At 43.5% G+C, this 19,103-nt stretch overlaps 1 protein-coding gene and 1 long non-coding RNA gene across 5 annotated transcripts in view; one reads left to right on the top strand and one right to left on the bottom strand.

Annotated features, from left to right (window-relative positions):
* Positions 1-580: 580 nt before the first annotated feature.
* Positions 581-17,840, bottom strand: LOC134336583 (uncharacterized). Of its 2 annotated transcripts, XR_010015834.1 has the most exons (4): positions 17,738-17,840; positions 15,145-15,280; positions 7,627-7,946; positions 581-988 (listed from the first exon to the last, which is right to left on the bottom strand). It is a non-coding gene; the product is annotated as an uncharacterized LOC134336583 (long non-coding RNA). The 2 variants fall into 2 exon arrangements; XR_010015833.1 differs by lacking the exon at positions 581-988 and having other exon boundaries at positions 7,459-7,946.
* A 69-nt stretch (positions 17,841-17,909) lies between these two features.
* Positions 17,910-19,103, top strand: part of LOC134336453 (monocyte to macrophage differentiation factor-like) — a 59,339-nt gene continuing 58,145 nt past the window's right edge. Inside the window, exon 1 of one of the 3 annotated variants that reach the window (XM_063030702.1) lies at positions 17,910-18,040. In XM_063030702.1, the coding sequence (XP_062886772.1) occupies positions 18,009-18,040 (32 nt within the window). In that variant the 5' untranslated portion in view covers positions 17,910-18,008. The other 2 variants (XM_063030700.1, XM_063030701.1) reach the window with 2 other exon arrangements.

Below are 19,103 nucleotides of genomic sequence, written 5' to 3'. Positions count from 1 at the left end.
TCCACTTTACCTGCATTTGGCCCACATTCTTTTAAACCATTCCTATCAATGTACCTGTTCAACTGGCTTTTAAATATTGTTATACCTGTGTCAACTACATACCCCAGCAGCTCATTCCTTATACATCCCGTTGCATAAAAAAGTTACTGCTCAGGTCCCTTTTAAATCTTTCCTCTCTTACCTTAAACTAATGACCTCTAGTTCTGATTGCTTTTCCCTGGGAAAAGACCCTGTGTATTTACTCTTTCTATACCCCTGATGATTTTACATACAACTAAAAGGTCACCCATCAGTCTTCTACATGCAAAGGAATGAAGTACAACATTTCACCATCACCCAGGCAACATTCCTGTAAATCTCCTTTGCATTCTTTCCAGATTAATGATGTCTTTATTATAACAGGATAACAACATCGTACACAATACTCACAATGCAGTCTCACAAATGTCTTGTACAACTGCAACATGACATCCTAACTTCTCTACCCGGTGTCCTGACAGATGATAAATGCCTCCTTCATCACCCTGTCTGCTGTGACACCATTTTAGACATAGACATAGACATAGACATACTTTATTGATCCCAAGGGAAATTGAGTTTCGTTACAGCTGCACCAACCAAGAATAGAGTATAAATATAGAAATACAAAAACCACAAACAATCAAACAACAATATGCAAACTATGCCAGACGGAAATAAGTCCAGGACCAGCCTATTGGCTCAGGGTGTCTGACCCTCCATGGGAGGAGCTGCAAAGTTCGATGGCCACAGGCAGGAACAACCTCCCATAACGCCCAGTGTTGTATCACAGTGGAATATGGCCGGAGTCCAACAGCAAAAAGTTCAATATCCGGGCTACATCCACGTTCCTCGATCGTAATATGACCAGGATTGCACCATCCGTTGTTAACCAGAACAGCAAGCCCCCAACTCCTTTACGTTTACCGCTCTCAGTGCACTTCCGGTCAGCCCGAACAGTCTGGAAGCCCTTCATGGAAAAGTTTTGGTTGGGTATGTTTTCAGGGAACTATGTACTTGTACTCCTGGGTCCCCCTGTTCTATAACACTCCGCGGGCCCTGCTGTTCACTGTAGAAATCCTACCATAGCTTAACTTCCCAAAATGCGGCACTTGGCATGTTTCTAAATTGAGTGCCATTTTCCATTCCCTGTCCCACTTACCGAGCTAATCAAGATCTCCCTATAATTTTTGATAACCTCCTTCACTGTCTACTAGACCACCTATTTTAGTGTTGTCTGTAAACTTACTAACTCTTGTACTTACTTATTTCTTACACATTTTCATACAAATCGAACAATGAACTACAATGGGCCCACACCAAACCCTGTGGCACAGTACTAGTCACAGGACTCCAGTCTGAAAAACAATCTTCCACCATCACTATCTGCTCCCTATCAACAAGCCAATTACTGTAGGCAGCTCTCCTATGCAATCTCACCTTCCAGACCATTCTTCCATGTGAGACTTTGTCAAAGGCAAAGTTAAAGTCCATATAGATAATGCCCACTGTCCTGTCCGCATCAATGCTCTTGGTTCCCTCTTCAAAATCCTTGACTAAATTTGTGAGAAGCAACTTCCCAAATGCAAAGCCTTGCTGACTATCCCTAATCAGTCCTTGTCTAGCCAAACACTGGCAGATAGAACACAGAACATAGAATATTACAGCACAGCACAGGCCCTTCGGCCCACAATGTTGTGCTGACCCTCAAACCCTGCCTCCCATATAAGCCCCCACCTTAAATTCCTCCATATACCTGTCTAGTAGTCTCTTAAATTTCACGAGTGTATCTGCCTCCACCACTGACTCCGGCAGTGCATTCCACGCACCAACCACTCTCTGAGTAAAAAACCTTCCTCTAATATCCCCCTTGAACTTCCCACCCCTTACCTTAAAGCCATGTCCTCTTGTGTTGAGCAGTGGTACCCTGGGGAAGAGGCGCTGGCTATCCACTCCATCTATTCCTCTTACTATCTTGTATACCTCTATCATGTCTCCTCTCATCCTCCTTCTCTCCAAAGAGTAAAGCCCTAGCTCCCTTAATCTCTGATCATAATGCATACTCTCTAAACCAGGCAGCATCCTGGTAAACCTCCTCTGTACCCTTTACAACTCTTCCACATCCTTCCTATAGTGAGATCCTGTCCCGTAAAATACCCCCCAGTAACTTACCCATCAATGATGTCAGGCTCACTGGCCTGTCACCTACTAATACTCTGGTTGCCCAGTCAGCAGCAGGATCAGAGCACAGCGAGGAGGTTCCTCGCAGGTCAGTGACGTTTGTTTAAAAGGAAAGCTTCACAGGCGTTCATGCTCATTCTCATGGCCCAGTCAGCAGCAGGAGCAGAGCACAGTGAGGAGGTTTCTCGCAGGTCGGCGACGCTTACTTAAAAGTACAGAAGGGAGAAGCAGGCAGCCATTGTTAGGGGTAGGCCAGTGGTGAAAGTAGGAGTGTCAGGCTTCAGCTCAAATGAGGCATTGGCTCTGGGTAAGTTTCTGTTAAGGTACCTTTTTTTTCTCTCTTACTGTAGCTAGTCTAGTAAATGGTTGTTGTCTGTTCTTCACGCTAGGTGTTGGAGTCCTGGGAGACCCAGAGTCTCCCAGGGAACTACATCTACATGAAGTGCATCCAGCTGCAGCTCCTTGAAGACCATGTTGGGAATCTGGAGCAACAGCTGGATGACCTTTGGCTTGCACAGGAGAGTGAGGAGATAATCGATCAGAGTTACAGGGAAGTAGTCACCCCTAAGTTGCAGGAGGCGAGCAGCTGGGGGACTGTCAGGAGAAATGGAAATGTGAACAGGCAGTTAGCACAGAGCACACCGTGGCCATTCCGTTTTGGATACTGTTGTGAGGGATGACCTCCAGGGGAATGTTACTGGCACTAAGCATAAGTCCGTGATGCAGAAGAGAAAGAGGAAGAAAAGGGATGTGAACCGGACACCCGGAAGGTATGTTGCCTCCCAGGTGCCACAGTCAGGGACATCTCAGATTGCGTCCACAACATTTTGGGGGGAAAGGAGAACAGCCAGATGTTTTGGTACATATTGGTACCAATGACATAAGAAGGAAAAGCAAAGGGGTCCTGAAGAGAGTATTTAGAGAGCTAGGCAGAAAGTTAAGAAGCAGGACCATCAGGGTCGTAATTTCTAGATTGTTGCCTGTGCCATGCGCCAATGAGGGTAGAAATAGAATGATTTGGCAAATTAATGTGTGGCTGAAAAGGTGGTGTAGGGGACAGGTATTCTGGTGCTTGGATCATTGGGATCTCTCCTGGGGGAGGTATGACCTGTACAAAAGTGATGGGTTGCATCTGAACCTGAGGAGGACCAATATTCTTGTGGGCAGGTTTGTTGGAGCTGTTGGGAAGGGCTTAAACTAATTTGGCAGGGGTTGGGAACCAGAGTGAAGGGACTCAGGATAGGACAGATGGTAAAAAAGCAAAGGTAGCGTGCAGTCAAACTGTTAGGAAGGGCAGGCAGATGATAGGACAAAATTGCAGCCGGTAGGGAGATTATCAGTGCATTGGGGATGCAGAATCAAAAAGGGTAGCAAATACAGTACTCAAAGTGTTGCATCCCAATGCACAGAGTATAAGAAATAAAGTGGATGAGCTTGTTACACTACTACAGATTGTCAGGTATGGTGTTGTGGCCATCACTGATTTGTGCCTGAAGAATGGTTGCATTTGGGAGCTGAATGTCCAAGGTTACATGTTGTATCGGAGGGATAGGAAGAGAGGCAGAGGGGGTGGCATGGCTCTGCTGGTAATGAATGGCATCAAATCAGTAGAAAGATGAGACATGGGATCAGAAGATGCAGAATCCTTGTGGGTTGAGTTAAGAAACTGAAAGAGTAAAAGGACCCTGATGGCAGTTATGTACAAACCTCCCAACACTAGCTGAGATGTGGACCACAGATTGAATTGGATTGACTTCATTACTTACATCCTTCATATACATGAGGAGTAAAAATCTTAATGTTACGTCTCCATCTAAATGTGCAATTTATAGTAATTTATAACAAATATTATGTACAACAGGATAGTCAATATGCGTCAGCATGAATTAACCAGTCTGATGGCCCAGTGCAAGAAGCTGTCCTGTAGCCTGTTGGTCCTGGCCTTTATGTTGTAGTACCATTTCCCGGATGGCGGCAGGTGAAACAGTTTGTGGTTGGGGTGACTCAGGTCTTCAATGATCCTTTGAGCCCTTTTTACACACGGGAAATAGAAAAGGTATGTCAAAAAGGCAATGTTATGATAGTCATGGGAGATTTCAACATGCACATCAATTGGGAAAATCCAGTTGGTAATGGATCTCAAGAGTATGAGTTTGTTGAATGCCTACAAGATGGCCTTTTACAGCAGTTTGTCATTGAGCCTGGTAGGGGATCAGCTATACTGAATTGGGTGTTATGTAATGAACTAGAGGTGATTAGGGAGCTTAAGGTAAAAGAACCCTTAGGAGGCAGTGATCACAATATAACTGAGTTCAACTTGAAATTTGATAGGGTAGACTTTACATCAGTAAAGTCTGGTGTAGTAGTATTTCAGTGGAGTAAGAGAAATTACAATGGTATGAGAGGAGTTGGCCAAAGCAAATTAGAAGGAGATGCTGGCAGGGATGACAGAAGAGCAGCAAGACATGAGTTTCTGGGGAAAATGAGGAAGGTGCAGGATAGATGTATTCCATAGAAGAAAGAAATACTCAAATGGCAAAATAGTACAACTGTGACTGACAAGGAAAGCAAAGCTAATGTAAAAGCAAAAGAGAGGGCATACTAAAAAGCAAATATTAGTAAAAAGTTTGGGCATTGGGAAGCTTTTAAAAGCTTACTGAGAGCAACTAAAAGAATCATTAGAAGGGAAAAGATGAAATATGAAAGCAAGCTAGCAAACAATATTAAAGTGGATAGTAAAAGCTTTTTTAAGTAGGTAAAAAATAAAACAGAGATAAGAGTGGATACAGGATCACTAGAAAATGAGGCCAGAGAAATAATAACAGGGGAGAAGGAGATGGCAGATGAACTCAATGAGTATTTTGCATCAGTCTTCACCATGGAAGACACTAGCAGTGTGCCAAATGTTGAAGGGTGTAAGGGAAGAGAAGTGAGTGCAGTTATTACTACAAGGGAGAAGTGCTCAAAAAGCTGAAAGACCTAAGGGTACGTAAGTCAACCAAACCTGATGAACTACACCCTAGGGTCTTGAAAGAGGTAGTGGTAGAGATTGTGGAGGCATTAGTAATGATCCTTCAAAAATCATTGGACTCTGGCATGGTGCCAGAGGACTGGAAAATTGCAGCTGTCACTCCAATCTTTAAGGAAGGAGGAAGGCAGCAGCAGAATGGAAATTATAGACCAGTTAGCCTGACCTCAGTGGTTGGGAAGATGTTGGAGTCAATTGTTAAGGATGAGGTTATGGAAAACTTGGTGACAGAAGACAAGATATGGTCAGTATGGTTTCCTTAAGGGAAAATCTCGCCTGATGAACCTGTTGGAATTCTTTGAGGAGATTACAAGTAGTATAGATAAAGGGGATGCAGTGGATGTTGTATATTTGGACTTTCAGAAGTCCTTTTTCGAGGTTCCACACATGAAGTGCTTACAAAGTTAAGAGCTCATGATATTACATGAAAGTTACTTGCATGGTTAGAGCATTGGCTGATTGGTAGGAGGCAGCGAGTGGGATTAAAAGGATCCTTTTCTGGTTGGCTGCCAGTGACTAGTGGTGTTCCGCAGGGGTCGGTGTTGGGACCGCTTCTACTTATGCTGTATATCAATGATTTAGATGATGGCTTTGTTGCCAAGTTTGCAGATGATACAAAGATTGGTGAATGGAATAGAGTTATGACTATATTCTCATCTAACTGTAGAATGCAGCAAGAAAAGGTTTAACCCGTTTCCAACGTTCCTAAGATTCTTACTGTGATCCACCCAAGCAGTTTGAGCCTCTACTTTCAGAGGAGAGGGGAAAGGTAAATTTGATGGGAAGATTTCTACTACAAAGAGTAATCTTCTTTTCACTGTGCCATTTACATAAAAAATTTCCAAAGCTTACTAAAAAAATAAGACCATAAGTCATAGGAGCAGAATTAGACCATTCAGCCCATTGAGTATGCTCCACTATTCATTCAATTATGCCCAATTTATTATTCTCTCTCAACCCGATTCTCCTGCCTTCTCCCCTTAACCTTTGACATCCTTACAAATCAAGAACCTATGAACTTTTGCTTTAAATATACCCAATAACTTGGCCTCCATGGCTACCTACTGGTTTAAGATGGCTGCCTGTGGGTAAACAAATCTCAGGGTTGTATAATTTATACATACTTTAATAATAAATATACTTTGAATCTTTGACAATGAATTCCACAGCTTCACCACCCTCAAATCCTCCTCATCCCTGTTCTAAATTCTACTTTATTCAGATGCTATGCTCTCTGGTTCAAGATTCACCCTCTATTAGAAACATCCTCTCCACTTCCACTTTATCCAACCCTTCAATATTCATAGGTTTCACTGACATCCCCCTTCATCTTTCTAAACTCCGGCAAGTCCAGTCCATCTGGTCCAGGAGAATTATCCACCTTCAGACTTTTCAACTTCCTAAACACCTCCGCCTTAATGATAACGACTACACTCACTTCTGCCGCCTGACTCTCTCGAATTTCTGGCTTGTTGCTTGTATCTTCCACAGTGATGTCTAACATTAAATACTATTCAGTTCATCCACCACTTCTTTGTTCCCCATACTACTTCTCCAGCATCATTTTCCAGTCTGATGTCCAATCTTGCCTTTACTTTACTCTTTATATATCTTAAAAAAAACTTCTAGTATCTTCATTTATATTGTTGGCTAGCTTACCTTCATATTTCATCTTTTCTCCCCTCATTACTTTTATTATTGTTTTCTATCAGTTTATAAAAGCTTTCCAATCCTCTTTCCTGCAATATTGTAGGCCCTCTCTTTTGCTTGCATGCTGTATTTGACTTTCTTTGTCAGCTGCATTGGTCCTGGTCTGCATCTTCCAAATTACTCCCAGAAACTACTGCCATGCTGCTCTACCGTCATCCCTGCTAGGGTCCCTTCCAATCCACTTTTTCCAAGCTCTCTCCCACACCTCAGTAGGCAGCCTTCCTCAACTACGATACTGATACAGCTGATTTAACTTCTTCCAAAATTGCAGGGTAAATTCTATCACATTAATAGGTCAATAGGTACATTTAATGTCAGAGATATGTATACAATATACATTCTGAAATTCATTTTCTTTGCAAACATCCACAAAAACAGAGGAGTGCCCCAAAGAATGAATAACAGTTAAATGTTAGAACCCCAAAGCCGCCCCCCAGCGCCCCCCTCCCATGCATAAGCAGCAGCAAAGCAACAACCCCCCCGCCCACCATCAAAAATGCATCAGCACCCTCCACTGAGCACTCAAGCATGCAGCAAAACATCTATAAAAACACAGACTTGCAGTGCCCCAAACACTACTCGTTCACCTGCTAATTCGACATACCACAGGGTCTCTCTCTCTCCCTCATAAGGGAAAAAGAGGTCTCCCTGTTTCACATCGAGAGGGGAGACATAACAAAATAACTCACTGATTTATGGTGTTAAAAGTCTGTGGCATTGCTTTTTCTGAGCTCTATGCCCAAATAACCCAGGTCCCTGGGCACACAGCCAGCAGCCAGCTGCTTTCGATATTCCATGTACTCCCATGACACATCAGGCAGCGGTATCAACCTTGAATCCGCCTGCCTCCAGAGCCACGAAAATCCAGCACCCTGAATACGCACTAATCTTCTAGGCCATGTCCTTGTCATATCAAAAAGCGGCCAGTCATGAGGCTCCGAGAGCGGGTCTCATTTCTGCAAAGAACTGAAGTCAGCATGTTACTCCAGGTCAGGGTCTTCAAAAGAACCTTGAAAGGGAAAAAAAGAGATATCAAAGAGAGAAATAGAGCTGTTTCTGAAGATGCAAGCAAAGGGGTCACTGTTAGGTGCCATCATCCTCTTAAGCTCCACTGAAAGGATCACTTCCTCCTAAGATTTCCTTTACCTTAAGTTCCCTAACCAATGATCACTTCCTCCAAAGAGCTCCTTTTCTTTCTCTCCCCCCCACCCCCCCGCTCGCTTGCTCTCAAAAAAATTTGATTTCCGAGATATTGTATATAATTTGCAGACATCAAGGAGCCGTTATCAATATGTGGGAGACTCCCGAAACTTCCGGGAGAGGCGGGATGTCTGCCAACGGCAGGGAAGTATTAAGGTCAAAAGATAGATAGTTACTTTATTGATCCCAAAGAAAATTACAGTATCACAGTAGCTTCACAAGTGCACAGATATACAATTTTTAGAAGAGAGGTAAGCAAGAATAAAAAATAAATTACCTTAAAAATGAGATGCATAAGATTTACAAGTCAAAGATGACAAGATTTCCAAGGTCACACTGATAGTAGTGCAAGAATTATCATAATATTGCACAGTATTGCACAGGGTGTGGTAAACAGAGATAAACAAAGCTTTACCAGAGGTTGATAAGAGTCTAACGGGGTGGGGGGGGGTGATCACTTCCTGGCTATAGGTTGACTCATTATAGAGCCTAATGGCCAAGGGTAAGAATGACCTCATATCACACTCTTTGGAGGACAGCAGTTGATTTAGTCTATTACCAGAAGTGCTCCTCTGATTAACCAAGATGGCATGATGGGTGAGAAACATTGTCCAGAGTTGCCAGGATTTTCTGGAGGGTCAGAGGGTCCTTTGTTCTACCACAGCTTGCAGTTTGTCAATTTTGACTCACATAACAGAGCCAGCCTTCCTAATCAGTTTATTGAGCCTGTTGGCATCACCATGTTGATGCCAATGTCCAGCACACCACCGCATAGAAGATTGTACTGGCAACAACAGACTGATGGAAATGTGAAGGAGAGTCCCACATACTCCAAAGGACCCCAGTCTCCTCAGGAAGTAGAGGTGACTCTGGCCCTTCTTGTGCCCAGCCTCTGTCTTAAGTCTGTCATCCAGGTGCACCCCAGGTACTTGTAGGTCCTCGCCATCAATAGTAACAGGGATCAGTGCAGGCTTAGTCATCCTAAAGTCTATCACTATCTCCTTTGTCTTACTGATGCTGAGCTGCAGATGATTCAGCTTGCACTATTTAATAAAGTCTTCCACCAGGGCCCTGTATTCATCCTCCTGTCCTCCCTTTACACACCCAACTATTGCTGAGTCATCAGAGAATTTCTGCAGATGGCAGAACTCAGTGTTGTATCTAAAGTCCGAGGTGTACAGGGTAAAGAGGAAGGGAGCCAATACAGTCCCCTGCGGGGCCCCAGTGCTGCCTATAGCCATGTCTGACACACAGCTCTGAAGCCGCAAACTGTGGTCTGTCAGTCAGGTAGTCTATTATCCAGGATACAATGGAAGTGCTAACCTGCATTTTCCCCAGCAATAAGAGTTGTATGGTATTGAAGGCACTTGAGAAATCAAAAAAAAACATGATCCTCACAGTGCTGGCCTGCTTATCCAAATGGGAGTAGGCTCTGTTCAGCAGGTAGATGACAGCATTGTCCTCTCCAGTGTGCTCTTGATAGGCAAACTGCAGAGGATCGAGATCTGACCAAGGCTCAGTGGTGAGCCAGGTGAGTCCTTCTAGGGTCTTCATGATGTGCGAGGTCAGAAAAGAAACAGGGAATTTGAAATTTAGATATTGAGAAATATAACATTGATTTTAATTTTGTCCATGGGTTGTGAGCATGTAGGATGCTGAGGAAGAGGCATAAAAGTTTGGCTTCAATAGAAAGTTAAACTAGGTAGGTGAAAAATGGAGGCCCAATCTAAACCCAGCCTATTGCCATCTGGCAGATTAGGTAAAACTAAAAATAATATTAATAAATAACAGGAAATAATGCAGTGAGCTCAGGGATGAAAAGGAACAGGAAAGTGGTAAGTATGGTGAGTTTTTATTGTTGGCTAGCAGGATGAAGTTAACAATGTAGATATGGAAATCTGGTGTTTATTCAGCCTCAGCACCCTTCAAACCCCATGCAGTGCCACTTCACACTTACACTCCACACCTCTTACCCACACTGACACAGTCACCATCCTCGTGTTTTCATATACCTGGGGAGTCACTTTGTCACATTATCATTTCCTGTTAGTCACCTTACGTACAGATACTTCTGCACCTAGTCTCAATTTACATACATTCAATCCATCTATGTATATAAACTAATCTTACAGCCACGCTCAAACAGTTACTTTACATTGTGTTTTATAGAATTGCTTTTATATTGGTACTTATTGTGCTTTTTTGTTTTTTTATTGTGTTCCTTATGCTTAATATGTTTTTTATACTGCATCGGATCCGGAGTAACAATCATCTTGTTCTAATTTACACTCGTACCGAAAAATGACGATAAATAATCTTGAATCTATTCAGAAGGCTAAGGACTAACATAATATCTTTGGGGCACAAAATATGAATCTGTAGAATTAACAGACTGTCTCCTGTGTGACAGGGACAGTTTACTCTTTTGGAATCTGGAATTTAAATAACTAAATACCAGCTGAGCTCTTCAATCCCCTCGAGTTCTTTGTGGCATTCTACAGTTACACAGGGGAAAGCTGATCACTAAACAGACTTCCTACAATTGCTTAATGATCCCTCCCAGAGGGGTTTCATGCAAGTTACAGCATAGATACAAGCTATTCAGTCAATCCATTTGGCATAGGGGTTCTCCAAGTCTAATACCATTTTCTTGCTCTCTCCCCACTCCCCCTATCACCTATGCTTTGCAATAGGTCACTTTCTAAGCAATTATCTAATTCCCTTCCAATAAAAAGCCAATGGGCTCTGCTTCAACTCAAATTTGTGAGAAAGCATTTGCATCTGGTGTCAGATATCAGCCTTGGATCAACTACAGTTGGCTCTCTCTCCCTCTCTCTGAGCTAAGACATGGGTTTAAAATCTACTCCACAGTCTTCAGCATATAGGAATCATTTTGTCTTCAAGAACAAGGAGAATATATACAGCAAAAGTTCAGTTTAAATGGAGTTTATATACTGATGCATCAGGCTGTAAATGTAAGTCTTTGAAAGCACCACAGAAAATGTTTAACAATGTGATGCTATATTACGTAAGTAGTGGCACAAAACAGATAGATAGATAGATATATTTTATTGATCCCAAGAGAAATTGGGTTTCGTTACAGCCGCACCAACCAGGAATAGAACATAAATATAGCAATACAAAAACCACAAACAATCAAACAACAAAATGCAAACTATGCCAGGTGGAAAATAAGTCCAGGACCAGCCTATTGGCAACACAATAGTGTCAGGTTATGCTGAACTTCTGTAAAACATTACTTAGCTCACAATCAGAATATGGCAAGAATTCTGTTACCATGTTTTAAGACAGATGTTCAAGTTTCTGAAGGAGATGAATAAAGATTTTCTAGAAAAGGTTCTAGGGCTTAAGTATTTCAATTAAGGGAGTAAAGTAAATAACCTGGGTTATTATCCTTATACAGAGAAATCTGGTTAAAAAAATTGTTCCACTTTTCGCTCCAAAAGCAATCTTTGATCCAAAGGCTCTCGGCCCAAAACATATGTGTTTATTCAGTTCCATTGACGCTGCCCCACCTGCTGAGTTTCTCCAGCAATTTTTTGTGTGTTGCTCTGGATTTCCAGTATCTGCAGTCTCTTTTGTTTATGAAATACGATAGCCTGAACTGTTCAATAAAGAACTGGCACAGAAATAATAGATTCAAAGCTTTCCTTTCTATTATAATGACCCTATGCTCCTTCACTGTGACAGGTTTAAAATCCTGGAGCTTCCTACCTAACATGCACTATGGGAGTACTCTCACCAATAAACTACACTGATTCAGGAAGGTAAGCATCCATCAACTTTTTAAGGACTATTAAGGATAGGCAATTATTCAGACCTTGCTTACATTAATTCAATCAATGAAAGCTGCATCCGTATAGTGTCTTTAATGTAGAAATAAGTCCCAAGGCACATCATATATAGTAGAGGCGTCTATGACCAAAGGACATGGCCTCAGAACAAAAGGAAGTCCCTTTAGAACAGAGATGAGGAGGAATTTCTTTAGCCAGAGGGCGGTGAGTCTGTGGAATTCATTGCCACAGACAGCTGTGGAGGCCAAGTCATTGGGTATACAGTGGAATCCAAGCAATTGGGCCATCGATTAATCAGGGCAGCCACTTATTTGGGACAACTCTTAAAGACCAAAAACTAATTGAGAAAATAGCTGGGATTCCTTTTGTTTATTTGGGACACAATGACACTTAATTGGGTCAGAAGACTTGAGCATCGCAGTAGCATAGCAATTTGTGTGAAGTTATTACACTTCAGGGCGTCGGAGCTTGGAGTTCAATTCCAGTATCCTCTCTAAAGAGACTCTGTATGCCCTCCTCGTGGAATGTGTGGGTTTTCCTCAGGTGCTCCGGTTTCTTCCCACAGTCCAAAGACGTACCGGGTAGGTTAATTGGTCATAGTAAATTATCCTGTGGTTAGGTTAGGGTTAAATCAGGGTTGGTTCCTGAAGGTTCCTATTGCCCTTCATTTACCAAATGGTAGAAGTTGGAGATTGGGAAGGATTGTCAACAACAGTGTACTGCTGTAGTGCATCTTAAGGAGGGATTGAATTTAAGAGCAGGGAGGTTATGCTGCAACTATACAGAGTACTGGTGAGGTCGCATCTGGAGTACTGTGCTTTGGAGGCGGTGCAGAGAAGGTTCACCCGGTTTATTCCAGAGGTGAGAGGGTTAGGCTATGAGGAGAAATTGAGTCACCTGGGACTGCATTTGCTGAAATTCAGAAGGATGAGAGGAGATCTTATAGAAACATATAAAATTATGAAAGTGATAGATAAGATAGAGGCAGGAAAGGCGTTTCCACTGGTAGGTGAGACTAGAACTCAAAATTCAAGGGAGTAAATTTAGGATGGAGATGAAGAGGAACTGCTTTTCCCAAAGAGTGGTGAATCTGTGGAATTCTCTGCCCAATGAAGCAATGGACACTACCTCAGTAAATATATTTAAGACAAGGTTGGATAGATTTTTGCATAGTAAGGGAATTAAGGTTTATGGGGAAAAGGCAGGTAGGTGGAGGTGAGATCAGCCGTGATCTTATTGAATGGCGGAGTAGGCTCGATGGACCATATGGCCTACTCCTGCTCCTATTTCTTATGTTCTTATGTAAGCATTGGTTATGAATCGTAGGATCAGCTACAGAGTGAGGAAACACTGTTGAATGGGAACTGTTCAAGCAGATTGCTTTATCCTGTTTGTGACGAGGATTTGGAATGTTGGCTCTGAATTCATTTGTGGTGAATATTCCACCATCCTCTTCATGGGGAAGAAGTTGGTGAATTAATCACTGTAGGATACCTAGTTTTGACCTACTCATATTACGTGGCTCAAGGACATTCAATGAATAGACAGATCATTAAATATCAACAGGAAGTGGTTGGAATCTCTTATTGGAACTGGCCTTTACCTGCCCCTTACATTGTCTAAATGCTATTTGTCCATGCCAGCGAATGGTATGCTGGCATTCATAGCAAGAGGATTCAAGTACAGGAGCAGGGAGGTACTACTGCAGTTGTACAAGGCCTAGGTGAGACCACACCTGGAGTATTGTGTGCAGTTTTGGTCCCCTAATCTGAGGAAAGACATCCTTGCCATAGAGGGAGTACAAAGAAGGTTCACCAGATTGATTCCTGGGATGGCAGGACTTTCATATGATGAAAGACTGGATCAACTAGGCTTATACTCTCTGGAATTTAGAAGATTGCGAGGGGGATCTTATTGAAACGTATAAAATCCTAAAGGGATTGGACAGGCTAGATGCAGGAAGATTGTTCCCGATGTTGGGGAAGTCCAGAACGAGGGGTCACAGTTTGAGGATAAAGGGGAAGCCTTTTAGGACCGAGATTAGGAAAAACTTCTTCACACAGAGAGTGGTGAATCTGTGGAATTCTCTGCCACAGGAAACAGTTGAGGCCAGTTCATTTGCTATATTTAAGAGGGAGTTAGATACGGCCCACGTGGCTAAAGGGATCAGGGGGTATGGAGGGAAGGCTGGTACAGGGTTCTGAGTTGGATATCAGCCATGATCATACTGAATGGCGGTGCAGGCTCGAAGGGCCGAATGGCCTACTCCTGCACCTATTTTCTATGTTTCTATGCCAACCCATGATTGCATTTTTTTTAGATATACAGCATGGAACAGGACCTTCCAGCCCAGCAACCCACCTATTTAATCACGGGACAATTTACAATGACCAATTAACCTGCTAACCAGTACATCTTTCGATTGTGGGAGGAAACCAAGGCACCCAGTGTAAACCCACCCTCGTGGTCATGGGAAGAATGTACAGACTTCTTACAGACAGTGCTGGAACTGAACTCCAACACCCTGAGTTGTAATAGCACGGCTTTGATAAAACAGCTGAAAGCGGATGGGCTGATACATTATCCTAAGTAGCCTCTGCATTGATCTGCTTTTGCTGAGCTGACTGGCCTCCAACAACAACAAACACCATCTTCCTTTGTGCTAGATATGGCTCCATACATTGAAGATTATTCCTCTGATGTTCAAAGGCTTCAGTTTTACTCCAGTTCCAAGATGTTGTATGCACTCAAATGCTGCCTTACTGTTGTGCGTACATGGACTCTTGTCTTGCCACTGGATCCAGATGGGATTTGGGAAGAGAGAGTGAGGCTGACGCTGCGCAACTCTCCCTCACTTAAATCCAAATCAAGCGCTAGTCTCAGCACCATCATACAACCGGCTGGTGACGCAGTGACATCAGCACCAGACTCCAGAGCGAAGGTTCCCAAGTTCGAATCCAGTCGGGCCACTTTCCATCTGTGCCAGGTTGAGTGTCGAGCTAGCAACTCGACCTCGTAAAAAGTACTAATGGTGTTGAGGTCTTCATCGATGACGATGGACGAACCTTATATATGGAATTTAGCACTTTTATTTATGTATAGATTAATGCTGTAATGAGATCAAGTACCCAGCAGCTTGGGCAAAACCCAAACTGAACACCGGCGAGCAAGCTATGAACTAACTGATTGTACCGTTTAGTGCATGTTGTCAAAAATGGGAATGAGCAAGGAACTTCCTCCAGTTGGCTGTTTAATTGTGCACCATCTTTGCACAAGAGAAGATAGGACTGCAGACATTTGTTCTGATCCTTTCTGCTACAAGTATCACCTGTTATGAATCAGAATCAGAATCAGGTTTATTATCACTGGCATGTGACGTGAAATTTGTTAACTTAGCAGGGGCAGTTCAATGCAATACATAATCTAGCACAGAGAGAAAAAAAAATAAAACAAAATATAATGATAAATAAACTAGTAAATCAATTACGTATTTTCAATAGATTATTAAAATATGTGCAAATACTGTATATTAAAAAAAGTGAGGTAGTGTCCAAAGCTTCAATGTCCATTTAGGAATGGGATGGCAGAGGGGAAGAAGCTGTTCCTGAATTGCTGAGTGTGAATCTTCAGGCTTCTGTATCTTCTACCTGATGGTAACAGTGAGAAAAGGGCATGCCCTGGGTGCTGGAGGTCTTTAATAATGGACGCTGCCTTTCTGAGACACCGCTCCCTAAAGATGTCCTGGGTACTTTGTAGGCTAGTGCCCAAGATGGAGCTGACTAGATTTACAACCTTCTGTAGCTTCTTTCGGTCCTTTGCAGTAGCCCCTCCATACCAGACAGTGATGCAGCCTGTCAGAGTGCTTTTCACGGTACAACTATAGAAGTTTTTGAGTGTATTTGTTGACATGCCAAATCTCTTCAAACTCCTAATAAAGTATAGCCACTGTCTTGCCTTCTTTATGACTACATCAATATGTTGGGACCAGGTTAGATCCTCAGAGATCTTGACACCCAGGAACTTGAAGCTGCTCGCTCTCTCCACTTCTGATCCCTCTATGAGGATTGGTATGTGTTCCTTCGTCTTACCCTTCCTGAAGTCCACAATCAGGATAATATTTTTTGCCAATTAAATTAGGCAATATATTTTGCCAATTAAAAAAAAATCCTTATCTGATGAACATGGAACCCCTTTCTTTTGCAATTTTTTTCTGGCATTTCTGGCCAGTTAATCTTAAAGGGTGATCTATTGAAATCTCATGATGGTATGGTAACTGGAATCCCATTTTGGATCAGTCTACTTGAGGTCTGTTTGACAGAGCATTTCACTTAGAGCACTATACTTAGCAGGGGAGATGTGAATTATTTTTAAAAGTTGCTGACTTTGAAATGTGAAATAAAAACTCTCACTCAGCAAATCAGGCAGCATCTGTGGAAAGAGAAACAGAGTTAATGGTTCAACCTTTCATCAGAACTTGCAAAGAGAGATTAATAAAATTAATTTTAAGTTGCAGTCAAGGAGGCCAGGGGGATGGTGATAGTATTAATGATAGGGTGATGCCAGGTCAATCAGATTGTGTTTCTGTGTTTGTGTTATGTGTTGCAAACAGCAGGCCTATGGAACATCCCCAACAGCTCATGCTACATTGATGGAGATAAAACTGCTAAGCCAAAAGTGGAGAGCAAAGACTGGCAAAAAAAATACCAGTCCTGACACAGACAGAAAGAACAAATTATCCCAAATTGAAAATTTCAACTTTGAATCCAGGTGAATTCAATGCACCCAGAGGAAGGTGAGGCATTATTCCTTAAACTTCTGCTGGGCTTTGCTGTAATGGTGCAGGATGTCACAAGCAGAAAAATCCAAATGGAATTGGGATGGAGAATTAAAGTGATGGGTAGCCAGAAGCTCCGGGTACATGGACTAATACTGTTCTGCCAACTTCCTGACCAAGTCAATAATTTGTGTTCAATTCCACAGAATTATCCTCCTTCACCATGTAGTCAAAACTCAACACTCTTTCAAGGAGGTAGCTAGTCAGCCCTACCAAACATTTTACAAGTTGCAATGCAATCACTCTTCATTTTCTATACTTTTTAACCTCTATTGTCTACAAGTTCCTTACTTTGATTTCTACAAATATTTGCTTTAATATAGCCAATTCTACTAAAACTCTCCTTAATGATTCTTGTGGTGCAAAGCTTATTCAATCTAACAAATTTTCTAACCTTTCTATTATAAATGTGTCCTGCCTAGGGCAAGACCAAATTGCATTAATTATTCCTGGTTAATCCTGATTCAGGCTCTGGACCTGAAACTTCTGCGTCCCCAGATGCCACTTGACCAGCAGGGTTCTTCGAGCTTTCTATTTTTGTTATAGATTCTACCATTATAGTCTCTTTTCTCTTCATTCTTTGTGGATTCTCACCAGAGCCATTATATCTGCAGGAAAGCATCACTGCCTTAATACACTCGTTCAATTGCAATAAAGGCTAAAATTTAATAAGTATTCATAGCAGCTTGGTGTTACTGCACCTTCACTTTCAGTGGCTTCAAGCTGGAATCACAAAGCATCAAAGGGGGTTTATTGTAGGTGTGGGCGGTCCTGTAGCTCTCCATAATTCACACACTCTCACCACAGCCAAATAAAGCTATCCTCTCAATTAAAGTTGCCTCTGAACCTGCTTTCACCACACTTTGAAATAATTAAGACAGAAAGGTACGCTGGTCAAAATGTCATGGCTTATATTAGCATAAGTAGAGTCGAAAGTGGAAATTGATGCACCTGAAGTTATAGATCATTGGTACTTGTATGTGGCGAGACGATCAAAGCAGCGGGTCAGTAAGTGAAAGCCTCTCGTATCCCCATGGCGGGAAGCCGCCTCGCCGTTACTCGCATTGCGCACGCTCCCTGCCGCCCCCCGCGCAGGCGCGCCCGGCTCATTGCAGCAGACATGCGCAGTGTTGAGGCAGAGTGCTGCCGGACGAGAGCCGGGAGGCTGTGAACTCTCGGCAGCAGCGGCTTGGACGGGGTGACTGGGCTGCCACCGACCGCTATGGGCTACTTCAACCCGATGTCACAGATCAGGTGGGGGCCATCCCGGCCATAAAGATCTTCATTTCTTGGTTGCCAGTATGCCCAGCAGAATCTTTAATGGCTTTGTACAGGGGAGGTGGGAATCCGTGGGAGGAAAGGAAGGGGAGTGATCTGTGGAGGAGAGGAGGGAGGATAATCTCTGAGAAGAGGAAAGAGGGGGTGATCTGTGGGGAGAGGAGGGAGGGGGAGATCTGTGGAGGAGAGGAGGGTGGATGATCTCTGAGAAGAGGAATGAGGGGGTGATCTGTGGGGAGAGGAGGGAGGGGGAGATCTATGGGGAGAGAGGAATGAGGGGGTGATCTGTGGGGGAGAGGTGGAGGGAGGGGAGATCTGTGGGGGAGAGATGCAGAGAGGGGGAGAGGAGGAGGGGGAGATCTGTGGGGGAGAGGAGGAGGGAGGGGGAGATCTGGGGAGGGGAAGGAGGGGGGATCTATGGGGGAGAGGAGGGAGGGGGAGATCTGTGGGGGAGGGAAGGGGAGATCTGTGGGGGTGAGGAGGGAGGGGGAGATCTCTGAGGGAGGGGATGGAGGGTGAGATCTGTGGGGGAGGGAGGGGGAGATCTGTGGGGGTGAGGAGGGAGAGTGTGATCTCGGTAGCTGAGGGGAGGTGTGATCTATGGGGGAGAGGAGGGGAGGGTGATCTGTAGGAGATGGTGGGGAGGGGAGGTATCTGCAAGGAGAAGGGGTAGCGAGAGTGAACTGTGGGGTGGAGAAGACTGATTCATGGGTGAGGTTGAGTAGCGTCCATTATCAAGGACGCCCAATATCCAGGCCTAGCTCTGTTCTCAATGCTGCCATCAGGAAGGAGGTACAGGACTGGAAAAAGCTGCAGTAATTTGTAAACGGGGCCAGCTCCATCATGGGCACTGGCCTGCCCCGCATTGAGGACATCTTCAAAGGGCGATGCCTCAAAAAGGTGGCATCCATCGTTAACCCCGTCATCCTGGACATGTCCTCTTCTCATTATTATCATCTAGGAGGAGCTACAGGAGCCTGAAGACACACACCCAACCTGTCAGGGACAGCTTCCTCACTTCCACCATCAGATTTCTGAA

Source organism: Mobula hypostoma, chromosome 22 (genome assembly GCF_963921235.1).
Source record: "Mobula hypostoma chromosome 22, sMobHyp1.1, whole genome shotgun sequence".
NCBI lineage: Eukaryota > Metazoa > Chordata > Chondrichthyes > Myliobatiformes > Myliobatidae > Mobula > Mobula hypostoma.
Note: the sequence above shows the minus strand (reverse complement) of the source record. Positions and strands in the feature narration are given on the sequence as shown.